General features: G+C 30.8%; 1 protein-coding gene across 1 annotated transcript in view; it reads left to right on the plus strand.

Moving 5' to 3' along the window:
* Nucleotides 1–1,151: 1,151 nt before the first annotated feature.
* The window catches only part of LOC126743714 (blood vessel epicardial substance-B-like), a 53,170-nt gene continuing 36,471 nt past the window's right edge, over nucleotides 1,152–17,850 (plus strand). The window contains exons 1-2 of the mRNA XM_050450928.1: nucleotides 1,152–1,333; nucleotides 10,277–10,551. Of these exons, the coding sequence (XP_050306885.1) occupies nucleotides 10,287–10,551 (265 nt within the window). The 5' untranslated portion in view covers nucleotides 1,152–1,333; nucleotides 10,277–10,286. The remainder of the gene's footprint in view (nucleotides 1,334–10,276; nucleotides 10,552–17,850) is intronic.

Below are 17,850 nucleotides of genomic sequence, written 5' to 3' on the forward strand. Positions count from 1 at the left end.
ATGTCTCTCATTTGATCTCTGAATGCAACTAGCTGAACATGGAAAACCGAAGAACACACCATCTTTTAAATTTTGTTCATAAATTGATTACTGAGGCGGAAGCATCTCAACTTCCAAATTTTCACCACGCACAGAAATTCACAATGTTAACGTTAGATCACGCCATGCTTTTACTGTACCACAACATGAAATAGCCATGTTTCGGAGATCTTTTATTTTCAACGCCATCAGTATATACAATCTCATACCAGAGAATTTTAAAAGTCTTAATATAAATAAATTTAAATCTCGACAGTTTCTAATGGACAGACAAGTGTGAGTATGCAAGGAAGTGCTGGGTGATGACCTGACGGTGGGCGCGGGGTGCCTTCGATGCTTTTGCTGTGGCTGAGGGAGGTCCGCATGGGTCAGTCATGAACCAACAGGGTATTATTTTTGTTTTGTTGAAAAATAGTTATACAACATATATCAAGAATTACGCGTATTTAAGTATTCAAATATTTTATCTTAGGTGAACCTTAAATGGGTTGAGTGAGAACAGCAGCTTGCTAGACTTCGCCCTTTAAGTTTACACAAACTTTTTTTTTGTTTCCATTGTAATTAAGTATCTTATTTTTTTGTAACTTATAAAGGTTAATTAAAGTCGTTTTTATTTATTATTTATTTATTTATTTATTTATTTAACCGATCCTGTAACTTTTACGGTTTCCGATGGTCACCCTCGAATTTGGGACACCCTGTACACAATACAGCTCCACAAAATATACATGTTAACAATACGTGTATTTCATTTAAATGGAGATTTTAGATTTTTATATAAAAAAAAAATAATCTTGGGGATATACCTACAATGCGAGATAGCCTTCTATTAATATTATAATTGAGTATTTTCTTTTTTCCCTGTATACATTAATTCTTCTCTCTGGATCATACACCATCCGAAAGCATCCGGATCATCTCAGAAAAATCCAGTTCGATTCACTTTTTCACCCCCTGTTTGCCGATACGGGACTATACGGTATCGATTCGTGAAAACGAACGACCACGTATAAACACAATGGGGTAGTTGACCAAGTGAAACATACCGAGAAAATCGATCCCGGCCTCCTCTCGGAAAACGATCTGGGAGGCAGTAGACCGGGGCGTGTCGAGCCGAGTGCCACGCCGGAACGAGACCGAGACCGTTTCGACGAATTTTCCTCATCTAAATATTTCCCATCAACAATCAGCATCAAAAAGCAACGTCGAGTTTAGCATGAAAAAGAAGAATTTTCCGGACAAGTTCGGACTGAAATGGTGGAAAACTTAACGACGTTTCTCGAGAATGCATTTAGTAAGTCGATGACAACCTGTTATATACGTTGAATTTGTTTTTGTTTCGTCTTGTTGGCATAATTTTAACTTGGGCGATGCACGTTTTAGTAAATAATTAATATTTTTTTATGCATAGATGGTGATTAGTCTCTAGAAATATTTTGGGTTTTTATTTGGAAATAAGGATACGAATTGTGGGGGGTGACATATTGGCCATGTAGATGATTCTATAGAAAATGTTAAAATATGAAATTTGTAGAAATAGCATACACAAAAGCGGATTTCATAATGATGTTAATAATTTTCGACTGGCTAATCTGTCCAAAATCATTCTAATTTCTGATAACCAGTTTGATTTCCGACCAAAAACATCAACTAAAGACAATATTTTCAAGCTTACTTCAGATTTATATAATGCTCTAAATAAAAATAAATCTGCCCTATGCATGTTTGTAGCCCTATCGAAAGCATTTGATATGATAAACGTAAACCATAAAACCCTATTAAATAAATTTGAGGCTTATGGTATAAGAGGAAGTTTTAAAGGATTGATAGTAAATCACCTCACTAATCGGTATCAGTATGTAAAAGTAATTAAAACCTCACAAGTTACTTTGCGACCCTGAAGGAACGGTATTGGGTCCTCTCCTTTTTTAAATATACGTTAATAGTCTTTTAAAATAAGTAAATACAACTGGGGAGATTGCAAGTTAGTGTGATAATACTGCAGTTTTGTATAGGGCAAATACGTGGCAAGATTTAAAATACACTGCTGAAAGAGATTTTGGATATATTTCAAATTGGTTCCAAAATAGCACTTAAAGTAAAAAAAACAAAATGTATTAGTTTTACATCTTATAATAATAATAAGCTTTCTAAAATGGAACTCTTAGTGGTTCATCCCAATTCTTGAAACAGAAACCATTAAATATCTAAGAATTATTGTAGATCAAAATCTTAAATGGAATATTCACATTAAATACGTAACTCAAAAGCTCAGAGTCCTGGTATCCACATTTAAGTACCTAAAGACTTATTTAGATATTAAACACCTGGTGGTAATTTACTATTCGTTAATACAATCTCAACTTACTTACTCAAAATAACCAGCTGGGGTGAAGGTGAAAATTTGCATATTAAGCTAATAAACATCATAAAAATAGCTACTCAAAATAATATTTGCAAAACATAAGTTTGAAGAAGTAGTTCACACTCGCAGTGGAGTTAATATGTCAATGGGTAACTAAAAATAGTAGAAAATACAACAGTAGTGTTATAATGATGTGATTTTAATGTTTGTGTAGATCCATTTTTGTGGCATTCTCATGAATCTTAATATGCCACTTTTATTCATTGTTAGTTGTTTTAACCTTTTGACCTTGCCGAAAGCACTATATTTTTAATATGTATTGACGAAAACCCTCAATTTGTCTCCCTGATGATGGACATGCCAAATGTCCGAAACATGTAGTATTATTAATTTTTAAATAAATTCAATACCCATTAAAAAATGAATTGTTTGCAACTGATTTATTATTTAAGGAAACCAATTTATTCGTCATAAGACAATTATATACATATACAAAAAAGCAGAAAAAATGTCCCAAAAAAGGAATTTAACGCAACTCCATATGATCTTCAAAATGTAATTGGAGAAAAACGCTTTAAATCAAAACTCCAAGAATGGATTCAGGCAACCAATTGCCAAATTTTACACAACTTAGTGAACAATAAATAAAATATACCGAATATTATTAAAAAAAAACAAAAATTTCATTAATAAAATTAAAGTTAGATGAAATGCATTAAACTCGACTTCTATGAACCTAATTGTGACACTACATCTCGAATTTAGACGTTATTATTATTTTATGTTACATATCGTGGGAGAATCTATTAAATCTTAAATTTAAGGTAGAAAATTCTCTCGAAAGTATGGGAATATTTAAATCCTGTTTTTCTTATATTGAATTATAATGAAAAAACGTCATTTCAGAAGTCTATATTTTGGTTTAACCTGGACGTAAACCGTAAAATCATATGAAAAGTCCCCAAGGAAATTCCTAACATGGGTAACAGAAATTTTTCACTGGAAAATATTTAGCTATAAATGTGATAAATTTGAAGGAACATGATGTGGTTCAATTTAAAAGTTAACTGGCGTTCTGAGATTTAAAAAAATCAAAAATACTTTGCAATTTTTTTTTATCTAAAATTCCAATTGATAAAAATTAAAATTGATAATAATTTTTTTTAGGATTCGCGTGAATGTTGTTTTGAGTCGATATAGTACTCTAGCTTCCTGCCTCCTCAAATAAGATCAAAATTTGAAAGGTTTTGCTATAAAGTATTTTTACTGTATCCTTACGAGCTGCAAGAAGTTGAGTTGCATACACATTAAATTTGTCAATTCCAGACAGTTGAACCGTGGATTAATTTCTCAATTTCAGACAATGCAATTATGAATGCATTTTTCAATGCCAGATTCATTTGTTAATTTCTGGTAGTTAAACTATCAATTCGTTTCTCATTTTAAGGTAATCGAACCATAGGTTCATGTCTGAATTCCAGTTGTTTGAGTTGCTTTATTATTCCAGGCAGTTGAACCATAGATTGATTTTTTAAATCCATTTGTTCTAATTAATACATTATTCCAGGCAATTGGACCAAGATGTCATTCTTTAATTCTAGGTAGTTGAACCGTAGAGAGATTTTTCCAATCCAATCGTTCTAATTATTACAATATTCCAGGCAATTGAACAGTGAATTCATTTTTAATTTTCCAGCATTTGAATCATGGATTCGTGCCTGAATTCCAATTGTTTGAGTCGCTTTATTATTCCAGGCAGTTGAACCATAGATTGATTTTTTAAATCCATTCGTTCTAATTAATACATTATTCCAGGCAATTGGACCAAGATGTCATTCTTTAATTCCAGGTAGTTGAACCGTAGAGAGATTTTTCCAATCCAATCGTCCTAATTATTACAATATTCCAGGCAATTGAACAGTGAATTCATTTTTAATTTTCCAGCATTTGAATCATGGATTCGTGTCTGAATTCCAGTTGTTTGAGTTGCTTTATTATTCCAGGCAGTTGAACCATAGATTAATTTTTTAAATCCATTCGTTCTAATTAATATATTATTCCAGGCAATTGGACCAAGATGTCATTCTTTAATTCCAAGTAGTTGAACCGTAGAGAGATTTTTCCAATCCAATCGTTCTAATTATTACAATATTCCAGGCAATTGAACAGTGAATTCATTTTTCATTTTCCAGCATTTGAATCATGGATTCGTACCTGAATTCCAATTGTTTGAGTCGCTTTATTATTCCAGGCAGTAGAACCATAGATTGATTTTTTAAATCCATTCGTTCTAATTAATACATTATTCCAGGCAATTGGACCAAGATGTCATTCTTTAATTCCAGGTAGTTGAACCGTAGAGAGATTTTTCCAATCCAATCGTTCTAATTATTACAATATTCCAGGCAATTGAACAGTGAATTTATTTTTCATTTTCCAGCATTTGAACCATAGATTCATGTCTGAATTCCAGTTGTTTGAGTTGCTTTATTATTCCAGGCAGTTGAACCATAGATTGATTTTTTAAATCCATTCGTTCTAATTAATACATTATTCCAGGCAATTGGACCAAGATGTCATTCTTTAATTCCAGGTAGTTGAACCGTAGAGAGATTTTTCCAATTCAATCGTTCTAATTATTACAATATTCCAGGCAATTGAACAGTGAATTCATTTTTCATTTTCCAGCATTTGAATCATGGATTCGTGCCTGAATTCCAGTTGTTTGAGTCGCTTTATTATTCCAGGCAGTAGAACCATAGATTGATTTTTTTAAATCCATTCGTTCTAATTAATACATTATTCCAGGCAATTGGACCAAGATGTCATTCTTTAATTCCAGGTAGTTGAACCGTAGAGAGATTTTTCCAATCCAATCGTTCTAATTATTACAATATTCCAGGCAATTGAACAGGGAATTCATTTTTAATTTTCCAGCATTTGAATCATGGATTCGTGTCTGAATTCCAGTTGTTTAAGTTGCTTTATTATTTGAGACAGTTAGGTCAAAAATGAATTTCCTGTTTCCAGAGACAACAGTCATATTGAAAATCGCAACTTAAAATCTATAGTAGCATGAAAATTTTTTTCAGTCGTCATCAGACCGGCAAAAAACCTCTTCGCTGGTCTGACGATGGCTTTAATATATAAAACACGCAACAAATAAAAGAAATCACTCTACTGTAGATTTTCGGCTACAATTTTCCAAGTACCTTGGGGAAAATGAATGTTTTTTTTGGTTTAAGTTGAACCATAGGTTCATCATTCATGCCCAGATAGTTCAAGAATAGATGAATTATTTTTCCGCATTCAGTCCGTATTGTAAACATTGAGTTTGTTATGTTTTTTATGTCTCATGTTGAGTTACGCTAACATTTGTCAATTCCAGGCAGTTGAACCGTGGATTCATTTCTCAATTTCAGAGAGTTAAAAATTCATTTATCAATTTCTGGTAGTTAAACCATCAATTCGTTTCTCATTTTAAAGTAATAGAACTTATGTTTGAATTTCTTTATGTTTGAATGTCAGTTTATTGAGTTGCTTTATTATTCCAGGCAGTTATTTCAAGAATTCATTTCCTTATTCTAGACACAAGAGTCATATTGAAAATGGCGTCATCAGACCGGTGAAAAACATTTTGTCATTTTTCGCTGGTCTGACGATGGTCGTAATATACAAATCACATAATCAATAAAAAAATTACTCTACTGTAGAATTTCAGTTTTTTGGTTTAAGTTGATCTATTGGTTGATCATTCATGTCCGGGTATTTTAACAATAAATGGATTATTTTTCCGCATTTAGTCCCTATGGTAAACTTACCTTACTCCATACTCTTTGGATATCGAAACACCTAAAATTACCAAATTTTTTTGGACGCAAAATATATTGAAATCTTCTATGGTATACGCCAGGAATATTACATTACTTTAAGAGTTTCCAGAAACATTTTCTTTGCGGAACTTTGCGGGAACTAGAACTAGTTTGAGGATTGAAGAGAAGTGACTGAGGTACTTTGTTATATTAGCTTTCTTAATACAGTATTCAGTGCTATATAATATAGGAAAAAATACATAATTATATAATTAATCTTAATCTATACTTTACAGTCTAATCCATACAGAACAGTTCAAGTGAGCTAAAAAGGAAAATTTTATTTTCTAACGCGAGACATCATTTGCATGAAATTTGCATACATCATTACTACCTAAGCAGCGGTGATCCGGTGATTAAAGGCCCATACGAATCCCATTAGTACATTAAAAGAGACCTTTTTTAAATGCAAATCGATAAACATTATTTTCCAGTTACGTGAATATATGTATTTCTCTATGGATAAATACATAATACAGATAATACATACCGGGGGGGTGCGTCGCCGAGCGGAATATAGGAAATCCCATGTAAATTTTAAGGGGGTCAATTATTGGCTTCCCTGTACATTTTATAGAAAAAATATAGGATCGGGGCTATAGGATAGGGCACCAGTAAAATGAATATCGTCACTGACGTGAGGAAAAGTGTCAATAAATCAGTGACAGTCGATATTTGAAAACAAGTATGAATTATTCAATCGACGAAAAAATAGCCATAATTAAGTGGCATTATGCGGGAAACTGTTTTAGAGCAGTATCTGACATGTTTTCAGTAACTATTAAACGTATTGTCAATAGGTTCGAGTCCAAAGGTATCGTAATAAATAATTGTAAATGTTCAACTCAGTTTTTCCACATTTCACGCGGATTTTTTTTATTTTCATTAATACCTTCTCTAAAATATTTATCTTTTTCATTTTTATTTTGATTAACAACTAAGTTTCGTACTCTTTTATATTCCCTCCATACTCCAGCATCTTTTTCTACAACAGCCCTAACATATAAATTATCTCTTACATTCATTCTCTCACGGATATCAAACGTAATCCAATCTTTTTGCAAATATTTCTGTTTTAGAACAATGGTTTTATTTGGGCACATAGAATTTAATATATTGGTGATACTATCAAGAAAAATATTTGCCAAAATATTCGCATCCGCACTATTATTTGCCCATTCAGTATTATAAAGATAATCATGGAATTGGTTTACATTGTAGCTCTTCATACACCTACGATTAATAATCACATCACGGTTTTCATTTATTTTCAGAGCAGGATGTACAGCCAAAATACAATGATCACTTATTTTGGGTGTTAAATGAACCTTAAATGACAAATTCGCATTATTGGTGACAATATAATCAATTAATGTCTGACTCCTATCTGTTATACGAGTAGGGGTGTCAACAATTTGAGAAAAACCATAGAATTTTTTCACCATAAAACGAAGGTTTAAGTAAATCAAAATTAAAGTCTCCTACAATATTGTTGACACCCTCAAATGCACTAACCTGATCAAGATAATCATCATCAAGTCCACAAACTTTGCATTTTCAGTTTGAGGTGGATGATATAAAACATTACAAAGATATATGACTCTTGATATTGAAAATTCCAGCGATAGATACCATACATAACTTTGAACACACTGTACATATAATATTTGAGATCACTTCTTATTAATGCCATGACTCCTCCAGTTCTTTTATTATCTGTCAAGCATTGTTCAATATGGTAACCATCGACATTTAACTCAATATTTGCACAAACTAGAGTTTCGCATAAAAGCAAAAGCTGTGGCTGCCAATCACTTACAAATACATTAATATTATCTTTATTATTTAAGTATCCCTGGCAATTAAAATATATAACACTTGAACCTAAGATTTCAGAATCTAATTGCTATTTAATAAATTTACCCTTTTGAATATTTTCGATTCTTTTAAGAGTTTCACAATTAGTTCTGTCCTAAACCACATGATTAATATTAAGAGACAAGCCATATTTTTTATTTGACAACATACAATTTGAACGTTTAATAAGAGTACTATTACATTCTTTCCTGTCATGATTTTCACTACATTTTGGACAAAACTTGCTTTGTGTGCAGTCTTTACTAATATAACCATATTGACAACACTTGTAACACATAATAATGCCATATTCATCAAACACAGGACAGTGATTCCATCCTATATTTATTCATTCTCTTTCTATAATCAAACTGTATGTATTTCCTTCAACCTTAAATATTAAATTAAATCTATTTCTAACAATATTTGTTCGCCGTATTAGCGTTGATTGAATATTTCATTCATATTCTTAATCAACGGTATTACCCTCATATTAAAATTTTTAGAACTATTATTTAAATCATTTTGCTTAATTACCTTTGTTATTATATCACTGTCACTATTCACATTTTGATTTTCCTATATACTACTTTCATACGTCTTTGTAATATTTTCGGTCTATCAACACTATAGCTTTCACCATGTTTACTTTGAATTTCCGATTGGATGTTGGTAATTTCCTTTTTCGTGCCACAGTTTAAGATTAATCCACCTTTCTTTTCTTTTTAAGGCTGATGTTTTCAGCCAATAGTACATCAACCTTTTCATTAAGTGCATTAGTTTTACTGACTAATAGGTCTAAGGTACAATTCATATGATCTATCAAGTTTTAGTTGATACATAGATCCTCAACACGGCTTCTTTTTTTCGATCTCTCGGGTCTGTTACTACTGTCAGTACATGTTTTACATTTCCAACTTGTTTTCTTCAAGTGGAATCCTCTTAAATTAACATTTTCACACTTTCCATGGAAAAACTCGTTACACTCGATAATTCTTTTCATCAAAACCTTGTTTACTTTTGTAACACGTAGAACGGTGACACTCGCGTGATGCACCTCCGGTCTCCGCCATGAATGTAAACTGTGACAAAATGTGACCGGTTTACACGTAAAAGACCTGAATTATTTTACTGTGATAAATTATATTTTATGAGTATTGTATATATCCTTGTATTGTCTAATATCACGTACCTAAACAAAGCTTTGTGTATAAATGTTCCCAACAATATTCCAAACGATATAATCTTATTTAGATCATTAAATTATAAAAAAAATACAGATTAATTAATACCGCGTCCTTTATTATAAACAAACATGAATTCCATGCTAGGTACAAACCCGGTAATAGTGCTTTTATCAACCAAATATTTCCGTCAACAATTTTTATTTCACATTTTATGAGCGAAAATCTTATTTTAATGGCCTCTCACGAATATCGAACTAACATTTGCATGTTTGTCGGCCTCTGGGTCACTCATTAACGTTAATTTAATCATTTTTTCTTTCCTTCAGGCATGTTGTTCCTTGGGCAATTTTACCTCGACCACTTCCTTTCAGAAGTAATTTTTTTCAAAACCTTAGATCCGACTTAAAGATTCCATGCTTAATTATTATTAATTAAATTTTCTGTATAAATTAATTTATTTGCTTACAAATCTGAACAAAGACCTTCAATATTGCACCCTAAAAATAATTAATTAGGGGCGTTTCTCATAAAGGCTATTGAGGCAAGTCTTCTTTACTCAATCCCCTTTTTAATTACGGTGAATTGTGCGCGTTCTGTTACAAATTACAATGTAAACGTGCATATAATGCTCTTTGCATTTAGTAGAATTTCAATTTCATTTTCGAGTTTACAAGGCAAATATAGTCAGCTGTAAAATTAATTGTTCGATTAATTGGAGATTTCTATCTAATGAAATATTTCCATTCTTACATCACCCAAGGCCTTTTGAGAAGGCTTAACTATCTATTGTCAGTGATTTAAGTAAGGCCTTTGACACTGTGACACATTATCAATTGCTATTGGACAAACAATTCTGTTACCAAATATAAATCTTGATAGCTAACTGGTGCTACTTCTACTAACGTTCCTTCTGAAATAACACGTAAATACTAACCACTATCTTTCTCTTTTTCTAGTAAGTTAATTATGGAAATATCTGTGATTCAATCAAGGACTTACTCCACCAATTTGGTTCCTCTAAAAACGAATTTTTCCGCTGAATTGGAACTGGGCAAAGTGAAACCCGGAAAAGCCGAGATGCACGTCGATCTAAACCGGACCGCGTTAAAACTGAACGTCACCAGGACGAATTACACGTATCTGGAGAACTTATCCATATGGAACACCAGCGATTTTTACTATAATGTGTCTAATAGCACCGAGTTGGATTATGACTATCAAATGATGAACGGTAAGCGAACTTTAGTTTTATGTCGATTAATTGCGAGGAAAATCTTGTTTAAAGATACTTTTATATGGGACGATATATCATTAGATTTTTGAGTTTTGCGTAAGTTGAATAGACTAAGTATAAGTAAGTTTTCATGTTTTCCAAGTATGTGATTCAAAGCATCCAAAATATTTTGTTCAAGTTTCTGCGATGACTTTTTTATTTCAAGCAGTTGCAACAACATTTGACCTTCTTTTTTCGAGCATTAATTTTTCATATTTTCTATGCTTCGGCAGTAATAAAATTTTTTTGAGTACTTTTTTATGTATTTCAAGCATTTTAATAAAAATGTTATTCCAGACAGTCGTATTATTCTTGGTTCGAAAATTTTTTTTAATTTCAAGTAATTTAAAATAATTGTTTATTCAAAGTATTCGAAGCAAAATTTGATGATATTCCAAGCATCCAACGTTACATTTTACGGAGATCATAAATATAACGTTGGATGATGATAATAAATTACAAAGGACTCCTGGAATAAACTAAAAATTTACATCATTTGCCTGGTAGACCGAAAATAGGACTTCTTGACTAGGATTCCCAAAATACTAAAATATATAAAAAATCACATCAAAAGTTTGGAATAATATAATATATTTTTTTGAAATATTAAAAAAAATCAACAAATAAAATTAAATGTTTATACTGTGAATGTTATGTTGAACGTCTGGTCTGATGATGGCCCTTAAGGCGAAACATGTTATCATAAGTGCTACATTAAAAACATGAACTGACACTGTACATTTAGAGTTTTTATTTTAACCTAGACTAGTAAAAAAAATGTTAATAAACTAAAAAATATCTCTACTAAAAGCGTGGAATAAAAGAAACTTTAAATAAATGCCTGGAATGAAATTAGAAATTAGTCAAAGTATCCGAAAAATATTTTAAATTCTAGAAAACGTAAGTAAAAGAAAATAATTTTAAAAAGCCTCAAATGCTTGGAATAAAATAAGAAGTTTTTTTGATTGACCTAAAACCCTAAACACTTATTTCAAATGTCTGGATAATATAAAAAAATTACATCGTTTACTTGGAATTAATTAAATTTTTTAATTTTTTTCAGCCATTTGATATTTTCATGTTATTCCAGTGAGAGAAGCCTTGGTTGAAAACCATTTTAAAATTTTCGGGTATTTCAAATAATTTTTTATCATGATTTATCAGGACGCCCTATAAATCATTAGATTTTTGAGTTTAACTAGCGGTTTAATTTTTTTTACTCTAAAATAACTATGCTGCGAAAATTCATCGTTTTATTCCAGGCATTTTAGGTATCTTCCAAGATTTTTATAAGGAACTTTTCAAGTGTTCGTTTGTGCCTATTTCATGCGTTTGCACTATTTTTATTAGTAGTATTCAGAGCAGTTAAACATTTGACCTTGTTTTTTCGAGCATTATTTTTTCATATTTTCTAGGCTTCGGGTGGTAATTTATTTGAGTACTTTTTTTTGTATTTCAGGCATTTTAATTAAAATTTTATTCCAGACAGTCGTTGTAATATTCTTAGTTCGAACAGCTTTTTATTTCCAGTAATTTAATATAAATTATTCATTCATGCATTCGAACCAAAATTTGATGATATTTCAAGCATCCAACGTTACATTTTACGGAGATCATAAATATAATGTTGGATGATGATAATAAATTACAAAGGACTCCTGGAATAAACTAAAAAATTACGTCATTTGCCTGGAAGACCGGAAATGAGGCTTCTTGATTAGGACTCCCAAAATACTGAAATATATAAAAAATCACATCAAAAGTTTGGAATAATATAATATATTTTTTTGAAAAATTAAAAAAATTCAACAAATAAAATTAAATGTTTATACTGTCAATGTTATGTTGAACGTCTGGTCTGATGATGGGCCTTAAGGCGAAACATGTTATCATAAGTACTACATTAAAAACATGAACTGACGCTGTACATTTAGAGTTTTTATTTTAACCTAGACTGGTAAAAAAATATTAATAAACTAAAAAATATCTCTACTTAAAGCCTGGAATGAAATTAGAAATTAGTCAAAGTATCCGAAAAATATTTTAAATTCTGGAAAACGTAAGTAAAAGAAAATGATTTTAAAAAGCCTCAAATGCTTGGAATAAAATAAGAAATTTTTTTGATTGCCTAAAACCCTAAACACTTATTTCAAATGTCTGGATAACATAAAAAAATTACATCGTTTACTTGGAATTAAATAAATTGTTTGATGTTTTTCAGACATTTGATATTCTCATTTTATTCCAGTGAGAGAGGCCTTGGTTGAATCCATTTTTAAAATTGTCGGGTATTTCAAATAATTTTTTTATCATGATTTATTAGGACGCCCTATATATCATTAGGTTTTTGAGTTTAAATAGCGGTTCAATCTTCTTTACTCTAAAATAACTGTATTGCGAAAACTGATCGTTTTATTCCAGGCATCTTAGATATCTTCCAAGATTTTTATAAGGAACTTTTCAAGTTTTCGTTTGTGCCTATTTCATGCGTTTGCACTATTTTTTTTAGTAGTATTCAGAGCAGTTAAACATTTGACCTTATTTTTTCGAGCATTATTTTTTCATATTTTCTAGGCTTCGGGTGGTAATTTATTTGAGTACTTTTTTATGTATTTCAGGCATTTTAATTCAAATTTTATTCCAGACAGTCGTTGTAATATTCTCAGTACGAACAGCTTTTTTTTTCCAGTAATTTAATATAAATTATTCATTCATGCATTCGAACCAAAATTTGATGATATTCCAAGCATCCAACGTTACATTTTACGGAGATCATAAATATAACGTTGGATGATGATAATAAATTACAAAGGACTCCTGGAATAAACTAAAAATTTACGTCATTTGCCTGGAAGACCGGAAATGAGGCTTCTTGATTAGAACTCCCAAAATACTAAAATATATAAAAAATCACATTAAAAGTTTGGAATATTATAATATATTTTTTTGAAATATTAAAAAAATTCAACAAATAAAATTAAATGTTTATACTGTGAATGTTATGTTGAACGTCTGGTCTGATGATGGCCCTTAAGGCGAAACATGTTATCATAAGTGCTACATTAAAAACATGAACTGACACTGTACATTTAGAGTTTTTATTTTAACCTAGACTAGTAAAAAAAATGTTAATAAACTAAAAAATATACTACTAAAAGCCTGGAATAAAAGAAACCTTAAATAAATGCCTGGAATGAAATTAAAAAATAGTCAAAGTATCCGAAAAATATTTTAAATTCTGGAAAACGTAAGTAAAAGAAAATGATTTTAAACAGGCTCAAATGCTTGAAATAAAATAAGAAATTTTTTTGGTTGCCTAAAACTAAAAACTTTTAAACTAAAACAATTATTTCAAATGTCTGGATATGAAAAAGATATGATGGCCCTTAAGGCGAAACATGTTATCATAAGTACTACATTTAAAACATAAACTGACACTGTACATTTAGAGTTTTTATTTTAACCTAGACTGGTAAAAAAATATTAATAAACTAAAAAATGTCTCTACTAAAAGCCTGGAATAAAAGAAACCTTAAATAAATGCCTGGAATGAAATTAGAAATTAGTCAAAGTATCCGAAAAATATTTTAAATTCTGGAAAACATAAGTAAAAGAAAATGATTTTAAAAAGCCTTAAATGCTTGGAATAAAATAATAAATTTTTTGGATTTCCTGAAATCCTAAACACTTCACTAAAAAGTTATATCGTTTACTTAAAATTAATTAAATTTTTTAATGTTTTTCAGACATTTGATATTTTTCATGTTATTCCAGTGAGAGAGGCCTTGGTTGAACACTTTTTTAAAATTTTCCGGTATTTCAAATATTTTTTTAACAAGATTTTAGTCTTTTAGGTAATTTTTTAGGAAGAATTAAAATAATTGATCAAATAAGTTGGTTGGAAATAAGTTGACTCCAAAAATCCGGATCAAAGTACTTGAATCACCTGGAAAATATTGAAAAATTACATAAAATTCTTGACATAACAGGAAATATGCGCAAATCACGAAAACTTAGATCAAACCCTAAATAATTAAAAAAAAATTCCTTTTTGGCCTGTGAGGCAAAAAATATGATTTCGAGATCCTGGAAAACCTAAAAAATTATTTGAAATACAAAAGCAGTTAAGCTTGGCCATTTTTTGAGTATCTGAAGTAATTTTATTACAGGCACTTCCATTCATTTGAAATAATGTTCTACATCTTTTAGATAGTAGACTTTTTATTGCACTATCTAAATAGCTTATAAACCATTTAAAGACAACATTTTTCTTAAAACATGCCCAAACAATAATAAACACATCTTTCCATATTGGGCTTTTCTACTTCTGGGACACACTGTATAATTTTCTATTATAAATGTGCTGAAAACTAATAGCTAAACAACTAAGAAGTTCACCTTTTAACGTAATTATGTAAACCTGGATTGAAAAGATACATGTTGTTAATTAACTTGGCGTGACTGGGCAGAATTTGAGGAAACGGATATATAACATCCACTTATTTGTTCGCCCTTTGGGAACTTTAGTGTAAGAGAGTTCTTTTGTTGGTTATATCAGATTTTTTCCCATTTTCTTGCAACGATGTAATTTTTTGACTATATGGCGAGCTGGTGGTATTTTCATCCTATTGCAGGCAATTAACGTAATTTTTTTATCGTTTAGGTATTTTATTCCTAGCATTTGACGCCATTCTGTATACTTTCCAGGTATAACGAATAATTAATTTGAAAAGTAATTTATTTGTTACCAACGATTTATTCCAACATGAACAATTATTTCAAATCTTCCAAAACAAAATTACGTTAAAGTAATTAAAATGGCCACTCATATGATTGAAAATTTTAAATAAATATTACAACACCTGAAAAACAAGAAAAATCATGTCTGTCTCTTTATATAGGCAGTTTTTAATAAATAGGTTCATTAATTCAAATTGTTTTGATATAAAAATTTAACATTTACTACCCTCTTACTTTATAATAACTAAACTCCCTATTGCTTGAATAAAAATTGTGCAATAATAGCTCAATATAATAGGTCATTAAAAGGAACCTATTATATGGCAGACTAGCAAAATAAAACTAATTTATTTTATAAAATGAATCCAGAACATACTAGGGGATTTTTTTGTATGTTTTCCTCTTAGACTGTAACATTAAACTTGATATCTTTGTTTACTTAACTGCGAAAAGAGCCCGCTTCTCTGGGAAAACACTGATATCGCGATATCTAAATATTATTTTCAAACGGACTTCTGATATCAATTTTGGCCTTTTTTTTTCTTCAGGAGTTTGAAGTAACTTTAATTATATTCCTGGTTTTTAGCAGGAGACTTTTTTCTAAAAATTGTGGAATGCATAATAGAAATACGACTTTTGACAATTCCAGGCAGTTTATTGAGTCATTCTTTTAATCTTGTGATACTCTCTCTCTGTCTATTTCAATTGCTTGGAAAAGATAGAAATATTATACTAATTGATATTTTAGTCATTCTTCTTTTCTTGTTTGAAATTTCTAAGGGCAAATAGAACGACAAAAGATCTCTTTGTTTTTAAGTACAATTTTTTCTGTCTCTCTCCCTCTTAACCACCTGAAATATGATTATTGACTTATTGCAGGCACTGATATAGTCATTCTTCTAATCTCTCTATCTCTCTCCCTCTTTTTTGTTTCAATTGCTTGGAAGAGATAGAAATAATTAACTAATTCCAGGCAGTTGAATGAGTTCATTTTTCTATTCCTCTCTAAAACTTCCAGGGATAAATAGAAAGACAAAAGGAATCCATGACTTAAGCACAGCGCTTTCTGTCTCTCTCTGTCTAGTACCTGGAAGAAACGCAATCATTAACTTACTCCAGGCAGTTGATTGAGTCATTCTTCTAATCACTTTCCCTCTCTTTTTGTTTCAATTGCTTGACAGAGATAGAAATAATTTACTAATTCCAGGCAGTTAAATGAGTTCATTTTTCTATTCCTCTCTAAAATTTCCAGGGATAAATAGAAAGACAAAAGGAATCCATGCTTTAAGCACAGCGCTTTCTGTCTCTCTCTGTCTAGTACCTGGAAAAAACGCAATCATTAACTTACTCCAGGCAGTTGATTGAGTCATTCTTCTAATCTCTTTCTTTCTCTTTTTGTTTCAATTGCTTGGAAGAGATAGAAATAATTGACTAATTTCAGGCAGTTGAACGAGTCATTTTTCTATTCCTCTCTAAAACTTCCAGGGATAAATAGAAAGTCAAAAGGAATCCAAGCACAGCGCTTTCTGTCTCTCTCTGTCCAGTACCTGGAAGAAACGCAATTATTAACTTACTCCAGGCAGTTGATTGAGTCATTCTTCTAATCTCTTTCTCTCTCTTTTTGTTTCAATTGCTTGGAAGAGATAGAAATAATTTACTAATTCTAGGCAGTTGAATGAGTCATTTTTTTATTCCTCGCTAAAACTTCCAGGGATAAATAGAAAGACAAAAGGAATCCATGTTTAAGCCCAGCGCTTTCTGTCTCTCTCTGTCCAGTACCTGGAAGAAACGCAATCATTAACTTACTCCAGGCAGTTGATTGAGTCATTCTTCTAATCTCTTTCTCTCTCTTTTTGTTTCAATTGCTTGGAAGAGATAGAAATAATTTACTAATTCTAGGGAGTTGAATGAGTCATTTTTTTATTCCTCTCTAAAACTTCCAGGGATAAATAGAAAGACAAAGGGAATCCATGTTTAAGTACAGCGCTTTCTGTCTCTCTCTGTCCAGTACCTGGAAGAAATGCAATCAATAACTTACTCCAGGCAGTTGATTGAGTCATTTTTCTAATCTCTTTCTCTCTCTTTTTGTTTTAATTGCCTGGAAGAGATAGAAATAATTGACTAATTCCAGGCAGTTGAATGAGTTCATTTTTCTATTCCTCTCTAAAACTTCCAGGGATAAATAGAAAGACAAAAGGAATCCATGCTTTAAGCACAGCGCTTTCTGTCTCTCTCTGTCCAATACCTGGAAGAAAAGCAATCATTAACTTACTCCAGGCAGTTGATTGAGTTATTCTTCTAATCTCTGTCTTTTTCTTTTTGTTTCAATTGCTTGAAAAAGATAGAAATAATTTACTAATTCCAGGCAGTTGATTGAGTCATTCTTCTAATTTCTTTCTCTCTCTTTTTGTTTCAATTGCTTGGAAGAGATAGAAATAATTTACTAATTCTAGGCAGTTGAATGAGTCATTTTTTTATTCCTCTCTAAAACTTCCAGGGATAAATAAAAAGACAAAG

Source organism: Anthonomus grandis, chromosome 13 (assembly GCF_022605725.1).
Source record: "Anthonomus grandis grandis chromosome 13, icAntGran1.3, whole genome shotgun sequence".
In the NCBI taxonomy this organism is placed as follows: domain Eukaryota; kingdom Metazoa; phylum Arthropoda; class Insecta; order Coleoptera; family Curculionidae; genus Anthonomus; species Anthonomus grandis.